Source organism: Salmo trutta, chromosome 13 (assembly GCF_901001165.1).
Source record: "Salmo trutta chromosome 13, fSalTru1.1, whole genome shotgun sequence".
NCBI classification, from domain to species: Eukaryota; Metazoa; Chordata; class Actinopteri; order Salmoniformes; family Salmonidae; genus Salmo; species Salmo trutta.
Window position 1 is genome coordinate 13,900,131 of NC_042969.1, and position 16,186 is coordinate 13,916,316.

At 44.8% G+C, this 16,186-nt stretch overlaps 1 protein-coding gene across 2 annotated transcripts; it reads right to left on the bottom strand.

Moving 5' to 3' along the window:
* Positions 1 to 8: 8 nt before the first annotated feature.
* LOC115205242 (atlastin-3-like) lies at positions 9 to 13,344 on the bottom strand. Of its 2 annotated transcripts, none has more exons than XM_029771014.1 (14): positions 13,243 to 13,344; positions 6,809 to 7,018; positions 5,841 to 5,975; positions 5,583 to 5,687; positions 5,435 to 5,485; positions 3,585 to 3,641; positions 3,307 to 3,399; positions 3,040 to 3,178; positions 2,831 to 2,958; positions 2,686 to 2,742; positions 2,436 to 2,507; positions 2,122 to 2,313; positions 1,745 to 1,984; positions 9 to 1,543 (listed from the first exon to the last, which is right to left on the bottom strand). In XM_029771014.1, the coding sequence occupies exons 2-14, from the start codon at positions 7,010 to 7,012 to the stop codon at positions 1,484 to 1,486; spliced, it is 1,533 nt and encodes a 510-aa protein (XP_029626874.1). In that variant the 5' UTR covers positions 7,013 to 7,018; positions 13,243 to 13,344; the 3' UTR covers positions 9 to 1,483. The 2 variants fall into 2 exon arrangements, with proteins under 2 accessions (XP_029626874.1, XP_029626873.1); XM_029771013.1 differs by having other exon boundaries at positions 5,841 to 5,978.
* Positions 13,345 to 16,186: the final 2,842 nt, after the last annotated feature.

A 16,186-nucleotide genomic window follows, 5' to 3' on the forward strand; every position in this document is an offset into this window, starting at 1 on the left:
AACCAAGCTTACACAGGTCTTATGCATTTTATTTGGCTTAAGCATTACTTTTTCTTAAATAAAACATTTCAGTTACCAAGGTCCAACAAAATACCATAGCAAAAGATTTTTTAAAAAGGAAGAAATAATGAGAACATGAATTTCATGCATCTACTGTAAAATATTTTTATTTGTGGAATGAGTTCAAATATAATTGTACCGAGAGGAGGGAGAGTGCAATAGTAATTGCGGGAAAAAAATCCCTCCAATTGTAGCCTCCTCAACAATGGAATGGAACATAGATATGGAATGTGCAAAAGAAATGTCAGAGACAATGGAACTTCTAGAACTATGTTGATTTATCTGGATTCTGAGGAAGAGGTCTCTTGCCTTTTATTGTACCTCTATGCTTATAAGTAGTTTTTTGGCTGACAGGTCACTGAAGCGCCTCACAATACCCATCACCTGCTTACACACAAAACAGTTAAGAAAACGGTTCCCATAAATTCAAAATGATCACAAGTTCCTTTGAAAAATCTTACATATAACATCTTTGGAGCATTTATTTCTCAAGTGCAACTAACATCTCTTAACCAACCTTCCAAGTTCAGAAGTAATGTACCGTATGACATTTTGGTCAAGTTACAAGCAGTGAAGCAGTCTAAAAATTAAAGGGTAACAGTGGAATGCATTAGCACTTGCACAGCCAAGTGGGCTTGTGTTTTAAAGTGGGCTTGTGTTTTAGAGTCACCAATCGTGGTATCAAGAAAGAAGAGAAAGCAGTACAAGGAATCCCTGACATGGATAAGGGGAAGCAAATAAGGTGCATAATGCAAAACTGGGAATGGGAAGAAATGTGCACAAGGCCACAGAGCAGTATAAACATTAAGTAAAAAAAGATCTGGCTACATGTATAACTGGTATACCCCATTACAGCACAGCATAGCATAGGTAAATTGCATCAGGAGGATACACTGCTTAAGTCTAACATGACTTAAAAGCGCCCTGGCCAGCCTCCTAGTACTAAGCATTGGTCACAAAGGATACATAGATTATGATGCATTCAAATCCATGGCATGTCCAATAATACAATACTTGGGTCTAGTGTTTCTACGTAAACATCACTGGGTTGTCTTTATAAATGAGGGGAAGTGTGTGAGAATGGCAGTGTCAGTCAATTTTAAAAACAGGTCCAGGGGAATAAACAACCCCATGGGTCTGAGAATGCACCTTGCCCCAGATACTCTGTAAGACTACGGTCTCATCTTTATGTAGATAGACGCTGATATAACCTTTGTATGTAGTGTAAAATTGTGCGATTGAAAAGATGCTGGTGAATGTGCATCATGTTGACCTCCCACTGACATTATAATAATCTGTTGGTGTTGTAACAGCACCTTGTATGTTGGTTCCATTGGGTAGCATGGTAAGGCTTTAGTGCTGGGATGTGTGCTTGTGTTGTGCGCATGTTGTATTGCATTAAGATTAATAGGGTCAAGGCCATCTAGCTGGATTTTCTCATCTCAGCCACAGCTGGCCTCGACTTGTTCAATACCACAGTGGCCTAAAAGAAAAAGGACATGATTAAATTGCATTAAATGAAAACTGTAAAACAGGGGTACTTGAACTACTTCTAAGGTGGAAAATGTTGATTCTTACAAATGTTTACAAACAATAACTATGCTTAGTTTTTTTACAGTCCAACTGCAAACTCTGTACACCAAATGTGATCGGCCCACACACACAATTCAGAAGATGTGCTCACCTGCTGCAGTATGATGCCTGCTGTCTGGTCGATGGCTCCCCCCAGCCCCCGGTATTTTCCCGAAAAGCGTATGAAGCTCCAGGTGAGCATGGCGACCATGGCCAGGCCCAAGACACAGTCACATATCAAAGCAATTGTAGCCAGGCCGATGAAAAGCAACAGCCCTGACAGCACGTACAGGAAGCACACAAGGACAAAAAGCACTGCGGGCGTCCGGAATGCACTGAAGACATTCTTTGACTTTCAAAGACAAAGAAAAGAAAATCATATTAATTATAATGTTGATCTAAATAATTCTACCTTGAATTTATCATCAGTGAATTTAAAATGGAAAATACAATGTTTTTACTGACAAATATATCTGGTGTGACTCTTACCTCATTGTGCTTACTGAAAGACTGCCACAGTTCTACCAGCTCGGCCTCAAGCTGGTCTCGGTAGCGGTCGCAGAACTCCTGCCCTCCCATCTTCTTGGTGGAGGAGAAGACATGGAGGGACTCCTGGAGGAAGAAGTGGTGCTTCTCCTCCAGAGAGGCAGGAGCCACATAGGGAACATCTCCCCCACAGACCTTCAGGACAATAGCGGGAGAGAGGAAAACAGAATGCAAGGTGAGATCTTATGAGTGTTAAAAGGAATTGTTCTATCAGATAAAAAATACTTTCACTTTCTTTGTCAACATCACAAACCCACCTTCTCCATGTTCTTGTAATACTGGTCTTTGGCCGCTGCCACGGCTGCCAAGTTGTTGGCCTCTGCTGTGGCCTTGTGAGAGAGACATACTGTACATTTAGTGGCAGTGGACTAGTGACATTAAAGAACACCTCAAGACTTATGAACATCCTCAATATTAGCATTATATTCCTCTGTTCAGCAATACAATGGAAATGGAAAATTACTTTACTCTCAAAGTGGAAAACCTAAGTGGTTAATGGGTGTGTACCTGCAGCATAGACTTCGGGTGTGGCAAGTCTTCACCCTGGTAGATCTTGATGTATGCCTGTAATCATAAACATTACACTGTCAAACATGACATAATGATACAAACCTGGCAGTCAGGAACCTCAGAGGGCTAAACGCAGTCTCACCTTGAAGAACTCCAGCAGGCCCCTGCAGGTGACCTTGTTGCCGTTGATCTCTTTCTCAGCCAGGCTGTTAGGGTGCAGCAGTGTTGCGATGAGGTTGCGTAGCTCCTTTTTAAACTCGGGAGCCACATCTGAGACACAGGGTTGAATCAGATCAAGTTAATTGGTTATCATTAGATGGATTAACAAGATGGACAAGGGGGCAGCCATACCACTAAGCTGGCCTTTGAAAGCAGGGCTGGTGGCCACCTTCAACCCAGGATGTGGTAGCAGGAAACAGTTGATGGAGGTGAAGCAGGAATGAATGTGTTCCCTCACTGTCTGTAGTTCCTCATGCTGGGTCTCCTTCACCTGCACAACATCACACACACTGGTTACTATCACCAATGCATAATTGAACCTGTATCTTACACAGTGCAAAGCAACAGTGCAAAGCAACAAAAAGCACTTCAATTTGTACCCTGAAAAGGGACTAGTACCTGTAGACGTTTATCCAGGAACTCTCTGCCCCCGTTTAGCCCATATTTATACTCATAGGGAAAGCTCCAATCCCTGATTAGGAACATCAGAGACTGTGGGGAAAAAGGGAGAATAGAAAGACACCACTGTATGGTAAAGACAAGGCACTTTAAGTTAGAAAACATACCATAAAAAGTGCCTGCGAGTAAGGTCAAAATGCACTTCAAGATAATTGGTCTAGATCCTAAATGATCAACCAACATTTTCTTGATATTTATAAGACTTTTGGTTCACATACCTGAAAGGGCTTCAGATAGATTTCATCCATGGCGAGGCGACCATACTCTGTGAACAGCTGGACGAAGACAGAACACACAGGGTGTAATTAATTATGCACAATAAATAAATAAATAAATATATACACACACATAAATAAAAATGGCTAAATTAACTTGAGATTCTGTTTCTAATAGCAATTGCAGTTACTGTAAATAATGTGGCCTTCATGAAGGGCCCTAAAGTGCGACCATTTTGGTCGGTATATTGCTGTGCGACCTGACATTTTATTTTGGGAGCACCAGTACGACCATGAAAAAAATCTAAATCACCCATTTAACAATTGTTGTAATATATTATTTTACTACAGTGAAGTCAAAAAACAGTCGAAACAGTCGTTTCTAAATGCTTTCCCATAAAACTTCACAAATGAAATGTTAACTGCAAAGTAGGCTTATCAGGCAAAATGATACGATATCGTGATGATTTGTATCACTTGGGTGGTCTTTTGGTTCACAAACTCTGCTATTACAGATGCAGTACAGAAACACTGCCAGCCAAACACCAGTCTCTTGGGGTGCACAACTGAAATTAAAGGGGAACTATACCCTCCAAACACCAGAAGTGTTATCCTGATGTGTTTTAAGCATTGTTGTGAACATTTACCTGCTAACGTGGCTGGTGGACCAAAAAGTTTGTTTTTAGACCCTGTTCCAAAACCACTCACAGGCATTTGTTTACATCTGGTTTAGTCATGTTACCGCATTAGCTAGCTAGCTAACAACCGGGTTACTTTACCAGTACATCTAAAGATTTGGGGGCATATAAAGGTAAAAAAAAATAGCTTCTTTATAAGATCAATGATCATAGCCAAGAATAAATGACTGATCTCTTGCTATATCTCAATATATCAACAACAAAAAAATTCTGGTGCTCCTAGATTGTATGTTGTGCTCCTAACTTTGTTTAAGTTGGAAGCACCAGTGCTACCTATTGATGGGTTAGCTGACGTCACAAAAGCTATGCACACGCTTCAAGTCCATGAGTAGTTGTGATTCTGGATGGCCAGATAGCTACCAACAATGACAAGAAACTGCCATGTTGGGAATCGTAAGTGACTTGTTTTAGTTAGTTTCATCTCTTTCTTAATACCATGTCTTGTAATGGGGTGTTTTGAATGATTTCATGCCAATGCTAATATGGCTAAAATTCACTAGCTAGCTAACCAACAACTGTAATGATTTATTTGAGACAAGTGCTCATTGTGCAAATGTATTGTTTTCAAACATTGGAGAGAAAAGAAAGTTTGCATGTTGTCAACCACCTAAGCCAACCAGTCTGTTTTGCCTCAGTTGTGCACATGTCGGTCTCTTTGCTAAACAACCAAACAGTCTATGATAAATGTTAATATAGAGCCCTGTCTTCAGGTATGTTCTGAAATTCCCTGACTTTGAAGGCTTGTGTTTAAAATTCCATAATTTCCGTGTCCTGGGGGAGCCATGCTCTCAGGTTGTGGAACAGACCACGCAGCAAGATGGCGGCGACAGATAGGGCAGCTCTGCTTCGAGCTCCTAAATACAATCATTTCGCTACACCTGCAAAGCATCTGCTAAACATGTGTATGTGACAAATATAATTTGATAACACAAGGCACACACTGTTGGTCTGTATTCCCTGTTGTCCAATGTTAAAGGTCGTTTTAGCGCTCAGTGTGTGGGTTTCAGCGAGCGAGACAAAGAACCAACCACTGTAAAAGTAGTCCTTCATAATCAACGCATCATGCCAACAACATCAAAGCGCCTCCACAGACTGGAGTCAGCCAGAGTCTGTCGCTTTAGCCAGGCACACATGCTGCTGCTGAGGAAGACTGACCTGCAACTGCTGCAGATCATCTTCCTGAATGTTCTGAGAGAGGTTGTAGATCTGGAAAAGACACACAAACAATCACAACCATATTATAAACATTGACATCAATTATGACATCAATTATAACAAATAACATGAGCGCACAGCAGATCACCTGTATTGAGCTGGTCATGGTGCTGAGGGCAAAGATTGTGGCACAATCCTTCACAGTTGACTGGTTATCAAATGCACCCTGGGTGTCCATCAGTAATACTGCCACCTTATAGAGGGCAGAAATCAATCCAACCAATCAATCAATCAAATACATAACAACATAAACACTACACTTAGCACACTTTTCAGTTCCAGTGCCGAAACAACTTTCTAGCACAATCATTCCTAAGCACATTGTTTTGACTGTTGGAGTCAGTACCTCTGTTCCATCGCTCTTTTCCACCAGGAAGACTTCACTCCACAGCTGGATGCCGGTGGTCTCTGGCTCTGAGCCCCCCCTCCATTTGAACCCAGTCAGGGGCTCATCGTCCTGGCCCAGCCACTCCTCACCATGCTTCTGGAGGAACACAGATGTTACTACACAATACTGACTGGTCTGACTTGGCAGCAGCCCTGGGAATAAGTCTGACATCATGAAACAATTCAGGTCAAGGGAGAGATACAGGTAACTGTAAATAAAGGAAACACCACCATAAAGTGTCTTAATAGGGCGTTGGGCCACAATGACACAGAACTGCTTCAATGCAGCTTGGCATAGATTCTACAAGTGTCTGGGACTCTATTGGAGGGATGCGACACTAATCTTCCACAAGAAATTCCATCATTTGGTGTTTTGTTGGTGGTGGTGGAAAGCCCGGTCTCAGGCGCCGCTCCAGAATCTCCCATAAGTGTTCAATTGGGTTGAGATCTGGTGACCGAGACGGCCTAGGGCATATGGTTTACATCGTTTTCATGCTCATCAAACCATTCAGTGAACACTCGTGCCCTGTGGATGGGGGAATTGTCAGCCTATGGGTACGTAGCCAAAATAATGGCCTGCCCAGCATTTTTAGACATGACCCGATGCATGATGGGATGTTAATTGCTTAATTAACTCAGGAACCACACCTGTGTCGAAGCACCTGCTTTCAATATTCTTTGTATCCCTCATTTACTCTAGTGTTTCCTTTATTTTGGCATTAACTGTATGTCTGCAGGAATATAGAGTCCCTCAGACAGAAACAGACAGTCTAACAGGCCTGCAGGGTACAAGGAGCACAGGTATAACACACACCTCACAGGTATAACATACAGTTACCTGTATGTGATATAAAACTAATGAAATATTGAACTTTGAACGAAGCTTAGGACCATGGGTGTGTATGTTGTAATTTCAGAAACACTGACCTTCCTGTACATGTAGCGGAGCATGAAGTCCAGAATGAAGCTCTTGCCTTTCCGGAAGGCCCCAGCCACTGAGAGCACCACCACATGTTTGTCCCGGACCTCCGGTGCCAGCAGAACCCGTCCCAGAGCCTCTGTGTCCAAGGCAAAGGAGTGATCCTCCTTGCAAACTGTCACAATCTGGACTGGGCCTGGCTCACTCCCCATCGTTCCCTGTGGGTGAAGAGCAACACAAGATTTTGACATTAATGATGGTGCAAATCTGAGGCGTGAAATGTTTCATGTTAGAGTAGGTTAGATTTAGGCCTGCCTCACATCAAGCTATTATCAAAACTGATAATACTGTATAACTAATCAGTGTTACAACTTTGGCGACTTCCTTCCCATTACATTGCCTGGCTATCCAGACTCCTTGCTCCGACTAAACGCTACGCCCACAGACATTCGTTTCTTCCCAGCAATGAGTGAGGGAATTCGATTAAACTGGTGCGGGCGCCCAGGTAGGTGTGTTTTGCACCAGGTTGAAGTTAATTGCATTCGTTTTGGAACCGGGCTGCCTCCCGGGCGTGAGCCAGGTGCCCTGTTCAAAGCCCACAGTGAAGTCGGCTCAAAACGAAAGTGACGTAATTAAGCACGTGGAGTAAGAAGTAGGATTCTGTGTTTTCACATGCAAAAGTGATTGAAAATTCAAACATATTTTATGGAAAAGAGATGTATGTTTCTGGACCATGCTGCCTTGTTGACAACATGACCGAGCGGTGGAGATTACTGCTCCTCCCTCATCGCTTTTGCCGTTCCCGTCATGGACCATAGACCGATGCCCCTCGGCTCAGCATATTCGAATCTGCCAATTCTTGATCCGAGTACATCACCGACACTTCACAGAATGCAAACACATTCGGGGCTGTCTGATTGGTCCAGAAACCGATGGGTTTGTCATTGGCTTTGATACTCTGATTGGTTAGAGACGATCCAATCGCTGATGACTTTCCTACAACACCCCTCACCATAAACGACTTCAATGATGGCAGTCTCAGACTAAAGTATGTAGCGAACGACAGAGCATCTGAAGAATTGAGTGTGTCGTCAGGCTACCCATTACATACTCCCTGTATAAACAATTCAAGCTCAAACTGAGGCCTATGAAAAGCACAGTAATGTTGAAAAATGTAGTTTTTTCTGAGGAGAACCCAGTGTCCAGTGAGAAATGATTCATAGTTTATACACAGATAAGCTTTCATCATTAGACAATGTTGGGCTCTGTGCAGGACTGTGTTTAAGAATGTGTGATGCATCAACCCAGCTGCCGGCTAGTGCATGCTCCACATCCATGCAGATTCCTTTAACCCTCTCAACGAAGATCTTTGTTGCATTGCTAGTCGCCGCCCATGCCCACGGCAAGATGGGAACCATTATTGCATAACCAAAATGGCGTGGCAGTCAGACGTCTTTGTCGTGTCCCATGTATATATATTTTTTCTTCGCATATCTTTTTTTAAACATCAACTTCAAAATACTCTCCTGCAACCTGCCTCACCCAATGTGGTGTAGATCTGCTTTTTTCTACAGTATTTTCTTTACTTCTGAATCAGAACCCCCAACTACTAGCTAGTAGTCAGCTAACCACTGCTAGCGGTCATCAGCTAACCTTAAGCTCGGAAAACTCTTGCCAGTGTGCACAACGCGATTCAAACCAGAGCATACCGAACACGTTTTCTCTCCATATCCCCGGATTCCCACCGCAAGCTCTGAACCTTTTCACCTGGATCATCGCAGCTAGCTAGCTGCAATCCGAGTGTCTACTCCTGGCTAACGTCTCTGTCCTGAAGCAAGCACCAACTAGCCTGGAGCTAGCCCATGGTAGGCCCATCTCCCGGCTAGCTGAAGAGGCCCATCAGCCACTCCTGGGCTACAATACCTATACCTGGACCCCTTTTACTGCCGGTACGAAGCCCCGCCGATCCTTCACGACTGGACTACCGGCGTAATCTGCCCAAGGGGTTATTCAACTGGCCCCTCCGTCACGACGTCCCCTGAATGCCCATCTGCTAGCTTGCTAGCTGTGGCCCGCTAGCTGTCTAGAGCATATCGGACTGTTAGCTGAATTTCTTGGGCCACTATACCTATTTTGTCAATTGGACTGGACCCCTTTACCACACGGAACCCTACTAATCCATCACAACTGACGAGGAGGCGCCACACGAGGAGGCTATAACAGACTTCCTCCGTCGCAACGTCCCTCTAAGGCCCTTCTGCTAGCTTGCTAGCCCCGGCCCGCTAGCTGTCTGAATCGCCGTGTCTCCAGCCAGCCTCACTACTCACTGGACCCCTAAGATCACTCAGCTACGCACGCCTCTCCCTAATATTTCACTGTATAGCCTCTAGCGCAGCTCAATATGCCTTAGCCAACCCTTTAGTTCCACCCCCGACACACGCGGTGACATCACCTGATGTAAATGATGTTTCTAGAGACAATATCTATATCATCATTACTCAATGCCTAGGTTTACCTCCACTGTATTCACATCCTACCATACCTTTGTCTGTTCTGTACATTATGCCTTGAATCTATTCTATCGCGCCCAGAAACCTGCTCCTTTTTCTCTCTGTTCAGAACGTACTAGACAACCAGTTCTTACAGCCTTTAGCTGTACCCTTATTCTACTCCTCCTCTGGTGATGTAGAGGTTAATCCAGGCCCTGCAGTGCCTAGCTCCACTCCTACTCCCCAGCTGCTCTCATTTATTGAATTCTGTAACCGTAAAATCCTTGGTTTCATGCAGGTTAACATTAGAAGCCTCCTCCCTAAGTTTGTTTTATTCACTGCTTTAGCACACTCTGCCAACCCGGATGTCCTAGCCGTGTCTGAATCCTGGCTTAGGAAGACCATCAAAAACCCTGAAATTTCCATCCCTAACTATAACATTTTCCGATAAGATAGAACTGCCAAAGGGGGCGGAGTTGCAATCTACTGCAGAGATTGACAGAACTCTGCAGGCTTACTATCCAGATCGGTACCCAAACAATTATAGCTTCTACTTTTAAAAATCCACCTTTCCAGAAACAAGTCTCTCATCGTTGCCGCTTGCTAAAGACCACCCTCTGCCCCCAGCTGTGCCCTGGACACCATATGTGAATTGATTGCCCCCCCATCTATCTTCAGAGCTTGTGCTGCTAAGTGACCTAAACTGGGACATGCTTAACACCCTGGCCATCCTACAACCTAAGCTTGATGACCTCAATCTCACACAAATTATCAATGAACCCACCAGCTACAACCCCAAATCCGTAAATACTGGCACCCTCATAGATATCATCCTAACCAACTTGCCCTCAAAATACACCTCTGCTGTTTTCAACCAAGATCTCAGCGATCACTGCCTCATTGCCTGCATCCGTAATGGGTCTGCAGTCAAACGACCACCCCTCATCACTGTCAAACGCTCCCTAAAACACTTCAGCGAGCAGGCCTTTCAAATCGACCTGGCCCGGGTATCCTGGAAGGATATTGACCTCATCCCATCAGTAGAGGATGCCTGGTTATTCTTTAAAAGTGCCTTCCTCACCATCTTAAATAAGCATGCCCCTTTCAAAAAATGTAGAACAAGGAACAGATATAGCCCTTGGTTCTCTCCAGACCCGACTGCCCTTGACCAGCACACAAACATCCTGTGTCATTCTGCATTAGCATCGAATAGCCCCCGTGATATGCAACTTTTCAGGGAAGTTAGGAACCAATATACACAGGCAGCTAGGAGAGCTAAGGCTAGCTTTTTCAAGCAGAAATTTGCACCCTGTAGCACAAACTCTAAAATGTTCGGGAACACTGAAGTCCATGGAGAATAAGAGCACCTCCTCCCAGCTGCCCACTGCACTGAGGCTAGGAAACACTGTCGATAAATCCACTATAACTGAGAATTTCAATAAGCATTTTTCTACAGCTGGCCATGCTTTCCGCCTGGCTACCCCTACCCTGGTCAACAGCCCTGCACCCCCCCACAGCAACTTGCCCAAGCCTCCCCCATTTCTCCTTCACCCAAATCCAGACAGCTGATGTTCTGAAAGAGCTGCAAAATCTGGACCCCTACAAATCAGCCGGGCTAGACAATCTGAACCCTCTCTTTCTAAAATTATCTGCCAGAATTGTTGCAACCCCTATTACTATCCTGTTCAACCTCTCTTTCGTATAGTCTGAGATTCGCAAAGATTGGAAAGCTGCTGCGGTCATCCCCCTCTTCAAAGGGGGAGACACTCTAGACCCAAACTGCTACAGACCTATATCTATCCTACCTTTCTAAGGTCTTCGAAAGCCAAGTTCACAAACAGATTACCGACCATTTCGAATCCCACCGTACCTTCTCCGCTATGCAATCTGGTTTCAGAGCTGATCATGGGTGCACCTCAGCCACGCTCAAGGTCCTAAACGATATCATAACTGCCATCGATAAGAGACATTACTGTGCAGCCGTATTCATCAACCTGGCCAAGGATTTCGACTCTGTCTATCACCACATTCTTATTGGCAGACTCAACAGCCTTGGTTTCTCAAATTACCTGGTTCACCAACTACTTCTCAGACAGAGTTCAGTGTATCAAATCAGAGGGCCTGTTGTCCGGACCTCTGGCAGTCTCTATGAGGGTGCCACAGGGTTCAATTCTCGGGCCGACTCTCTTCTCTGTATATGACAATGATGTCGCTCTTGCTGCTGGTGATTCTCTGATCCACCTCTACGCAGACAACACCATTCTGTATACTTCTGGCCCTTCTTTGGACACTGTTAACTAAACTCCAGACGAGCTTCAATGCCATACAACTCTCCTTCCGTGGCCTCCAACTGCTCTTAAATGAAAGTAAAAATAAATGCATGCTCTTCAACCGATCGCTGCCCGCACCTGCCAGCCCGTCCAGCATCACTACTCTGGACGGTTCTGCCTTAGAATACGTGGACAACTACAAATACCTGGGTGTCTGGTTAGAATGCAAACTCTCCTTCCAGACTCACATTAAGCATCTCCAATCCAAAATTACATCTAGAATCGGCTTCCTATTTCACAACAAAGCATCCTTCACTCATGCTGCCAAACATACCCTCGTAAAACTGACTATCCTACCGATCCTTGACTTCGGCGATGTCATTTACAAAATAGCCTCCAACACTCTACTCAACAAATTGGATGCAGTCTATCACAGTGGCATCTGTTTTGTCATCAAAGCACCATATACTACCCACCACTGCGACCTGTAAGCTCTCGTTGGCTGGCCCTCGCTTCATACTCGTCGTCAAACCCACTGGCTCCAGGTCATCGTCTTTGCTAGGTAAATCCCCGCCTTACCTCAGCTCACTGGTCACCATAGCAGCACCTGTCAGCTGTCAGAGCAGCTCACAGATCATTGCACCTGTACATAGCCAATCTGTAAATAGCCCATCCAACTACCTCATCCCCATACTGTATTTATTTATCTTGCTACTTTGCACCCCAATATCTCTACTTGCACATTCATCTTCTGCACATCTACCATTCCAGTGTTGAATTGCTATATTGTAATTACTTCGCCACCATGGCGTATTTATTGCCTTACCTCCCTTATCTTACCTCATTTGCACACACTGTATATATACTTTTTTTCCTACTGTAGTATTGACTGTATGTTTGTTTATTCCATGTGTAACTCTGTGGTGTTGTATGTGTTTAACTGATTTGCTTTATCTTGGCCAGGTCGCAGTTGTAAATGAGAACTTTCTCTCAACTAGCCTACCTGGTTAAATAAAGATGAAATAACATTTTAAAAATATTGAAAGGGGGAAAAGTCAACCAGGCCAATATCAACTAGCATTCAACCTACTCTAGCTAGAGACTATATCAATCTCACACCTTACTAGAGATTTTCAAATCAGAATAAAATTACTGTCCTCAAAACACCGTTTAAGTGTTACAGACAGCATAGCCAACAGCAATGACGGGTGCTCTGAAGATGTGGTGCCAAAAAGCAAATTAAGTGACATGCCATGATTTTCTCTACCATGACAGTCAGACAGGCAGAGTCACAGACTAAGTAACACGAGGAATGCATGACTGAAAACAGGTTTTCAACTGTGTAACTAGTTAACGTTACCTAGAACTAAAATGGCCCAGCAACAGAATTCACTATTTTTACAGACAACCGTGTAGCCCCATCATACCATAGCAAGTTGGGGCATTAGTTATAATTATAATAGCAATCATTTTTTCTATCTAGTACACAAGGCACACTACAATATTTCAGATAGCTGTTAGTATAAAGTAATTTAGTGTACCGCACGCGGAACTTAACTAGCTAACGCTACAGTAAGCTTGTTAGCTAGCAAAGCTTACAGAAACATTATTTTATAACAATTTTAAACGACGGTTTACTGTTCACCAAATAGTCGTAAATTATTAGATAAAGCACTGTTTTACCTTTGGTATCCCGAATGAGGAATTCACAGGCACAAGCAATGAGTCAGAAAATGAACAATACTGCTGTCCTGAAAACTTTTTCAAACTACGAATTCATTCACTTCCGTGTCCGTAGTCGAATTGACCTGTAGGGCTTGTAGTTTTGTCAATGCCATTACGTCTTGAAGTATTAGAACTACATTTACAAAGATCCTCCAGGCGGTCATGCTTACCCTTGTGCTGATGGCTAATGTAGATTTTAATGGAGGGCTACTAATGCGGAATCTACAGAATGTGCTAAACCCATTTATGTCCATAACGGACATGAATGGGGTTAGCACATTATAATTTAATTTTGTACACTTGCTCTCTAAACTTACTACGGGTCAAAAGTTTTAGAACACCTATTCATTCCAGGGTTTTTCTTAATTTCTTTTCTATTTTCTACATTGTAGAATAATAGTTAAGACATCAAACCTATGAAATAACACATATGGAATCATGTAGTAACCAAAAAAGTGCTAAACAAATCAAAATATATTTTATATTTGAGACTTCAAATAGCCACCCTTTGCCTTGATGACAGCTTTGCACACTCGTGGCATTCTCTCAACCAGCTTCATGAGGTAGTCACCTGGAATGCATTTCAATTAACAGGTGTGCCTTGTTAAAAGAACAGGGCTCCGGGCAGCCGAGCGGAAATGGAGGAAAACTCGCCTCCCTGCGGACCTGGCATCCTTTCACGCCCTCCTCTCTACATTTTCCTCTTCTGTCTCTGCTGCTAAAGCCACTTTCTACCACTCTAAATTCCAAGCATCTGCCTCTAACCCTAGGAAGCTCTTTGCTACCTTCTCCTCTCTCCTGAATCCTCCTCCCCCTCCCCCCCTCCTCTCTCTCTGCGGATGACTTCGTCAACCATTTTGAAAAGAAGGCTGATGACATCCGATCCTCGTTTGCTAAGCCAAACGACACCGCTGGTCCTGCTCACACTGCCCTACCCTGTGCTTTGACCTCTTTCTCCCCTCTCTCTCCAGATGAAATCTCGCGTCTCGTGACGGCCGGCCGCCCAACAACCTGCCCACTTGACCCTATCCCCTCCTCTCTTCTCCAGACCATTTCCGGAGACCTTCTCCCCTACCTCACCTCGCTCATCAACTCATCCTTGACCGCTGGCTACGTCCCTTCCGTCTTCAAGAGAGCGAGAGTTGCACCCCTTCTGAAAAAACCTACATTCGATCCCTCCGATATCAACAACTACAGACCAGTATCCCTTCTTTCTTTTCTCTCCAAAACTCTTGAACGTGCCGTCCTTGGCCAGCTCTCCTGTAATCTCTCTCAGAATGACCTTCTTGATCCTAATCAGTCAGGTTTCAAGACTGGGCATTCAACTGAGACTGCTCTTCTCTGTGTCACGGAGGCTCTCCGCACTGCTAAAGCTAACTCTATCTCCTCTGCTCTCATCCTTCTAGACCTATCTGCTGCCTTTGATACCGTGAACCATCAGATCCTCCTCTCCACCCTCTCCGAGCTGGGCATCTCCGGCGCGGCCCACGCTTGGATTGCGTCCTACCTGACAGGTCGCTCCTACCAGGTGGCGTGGCGAGAATCTGTCTCCGCACCACGTGCTCTCACCACTGGTGTCCACCAGGGCTCTGTTCTAGGCCCTCTCCTATTCTCACTATACACCAAGTCACTTGGCTCGGTCATATCCTCACATGGTCTCTCCTATCATTGCTACGCAGACGACACACAATTAATCTTCTCCTTTCCCCCTTCTGATAACCAGGTGGCGAATCGCATCTCTGCATGTCTGGCAGACATATCAGTGTGGATGACGGCTCACCACCTCAAGCTGAACCTCGGCAAGACGGAGCTGCTCCTCCTCCCAGGGAAGGACTGCCCGTTCCATGATCTCGCCATCACGGTTGACAACTCCCTTGTGTCCTCCTCCCAGAGTGCTAAGAACCTTGGCGTGACCCTGGACAACACCCTGTCGTTCTCCACTAACATCAAGGCGGTGACCCGATCCTGTAGGTTCATGCTCTACAACATTCGCAGAGTACGACCCTGCCTCACACAGGAAGCGGCGCAGGTCCTAGTCCAGGCACTTGTCATCTCCCGTCTGGATTACTGCAACTCGCTGTTGGCTGGGCTCCCTGCCTGTGCCGTTAAACCCCTACAACTCATCCAGAACGCCGCAGCCCGTCTGGTGTTCAACCTTCCCAAGTTCTCTCACGTCACCCCGCTCCTCCGCTCTCTCCACTGGCTTCCAGTTGAAGCTCGCATCCGCTACAAGTCCATGCTGCTTGCCTACGGAGCTGTGAGGGGAACGGCACCTCCGTACCTTCAGGCTCTGATCAGGCCCTACACCCAAACAAGGGCACTGCGTTCATCCACCTCTGGCCTGCTCGCCTCCCTACCTCTGAGGAAGCACAGCTCCCGCTCAGCCCAGTCAAAACTGTTCGCTGCTCTGGCACCCCAATGGTGGAACAAGCTCCCTCACGACGCCAGGACAGCGGAGTCAATCACCACCTTCCGGAGACACCTGAAACCCCACCTCTTTAAGGAATACCTGGGATAGGATAAAGTAATCCTTCTGCACCCCCCCCCTCCCCCCCCGAAAGATTTAGATGCACTATTGTAAAGTGGTTGTTCCACTGGATATCTTAAGGTGAATGCACCAATTTGTAAGTCGCTCTGGATAAGAGCGTCTGCTAAATGACTTAAATGTAAATGAAAAGTTATTTTGTGGGATTTATTTTTGTTGTGACAAGGTAGATGTGGTATACAGAAGATAGCCCTGTTTGGTAAAAGACTAAGTCCATATTATGGCAAGAAAAGCTCAAATAAGCAAAGAGAAACGACAGTCCATCATCACTTTAAGACATGAAGGTCAGTCAATACGGAAAATGTCAAGAACTTTGAAAGTTTCTTCAAGTGCAGTCAAAAAAAACATCAAGCGCTA

Excerpts from the sequence above, each read along its gene's own strand:
- LOC115205242 (XM_029771013.1), bottom strand. The coding sequence starts at position 7,012 with ATGGGGAGTGAGCCAGGCCCAGTCCAGATTGTGACAGTTTGCAAGGAG. Across the intron at positions 2,959-3,039 it reads TTTCAAAGGCCAGCTTAGTG|ATGTGGCTCCCGAGTTTAAA; the intron begins GTATGGCTGCCC and ends CCTGTGTCTCAG. Across the intron at positions 1,544-1,744 it reads CAGGCATCATACTGCAGCAG|GCCACTGTGGTATTGAACAA; the intron begins GTGAGCACATCT and ends TTTTTCTTTTAG.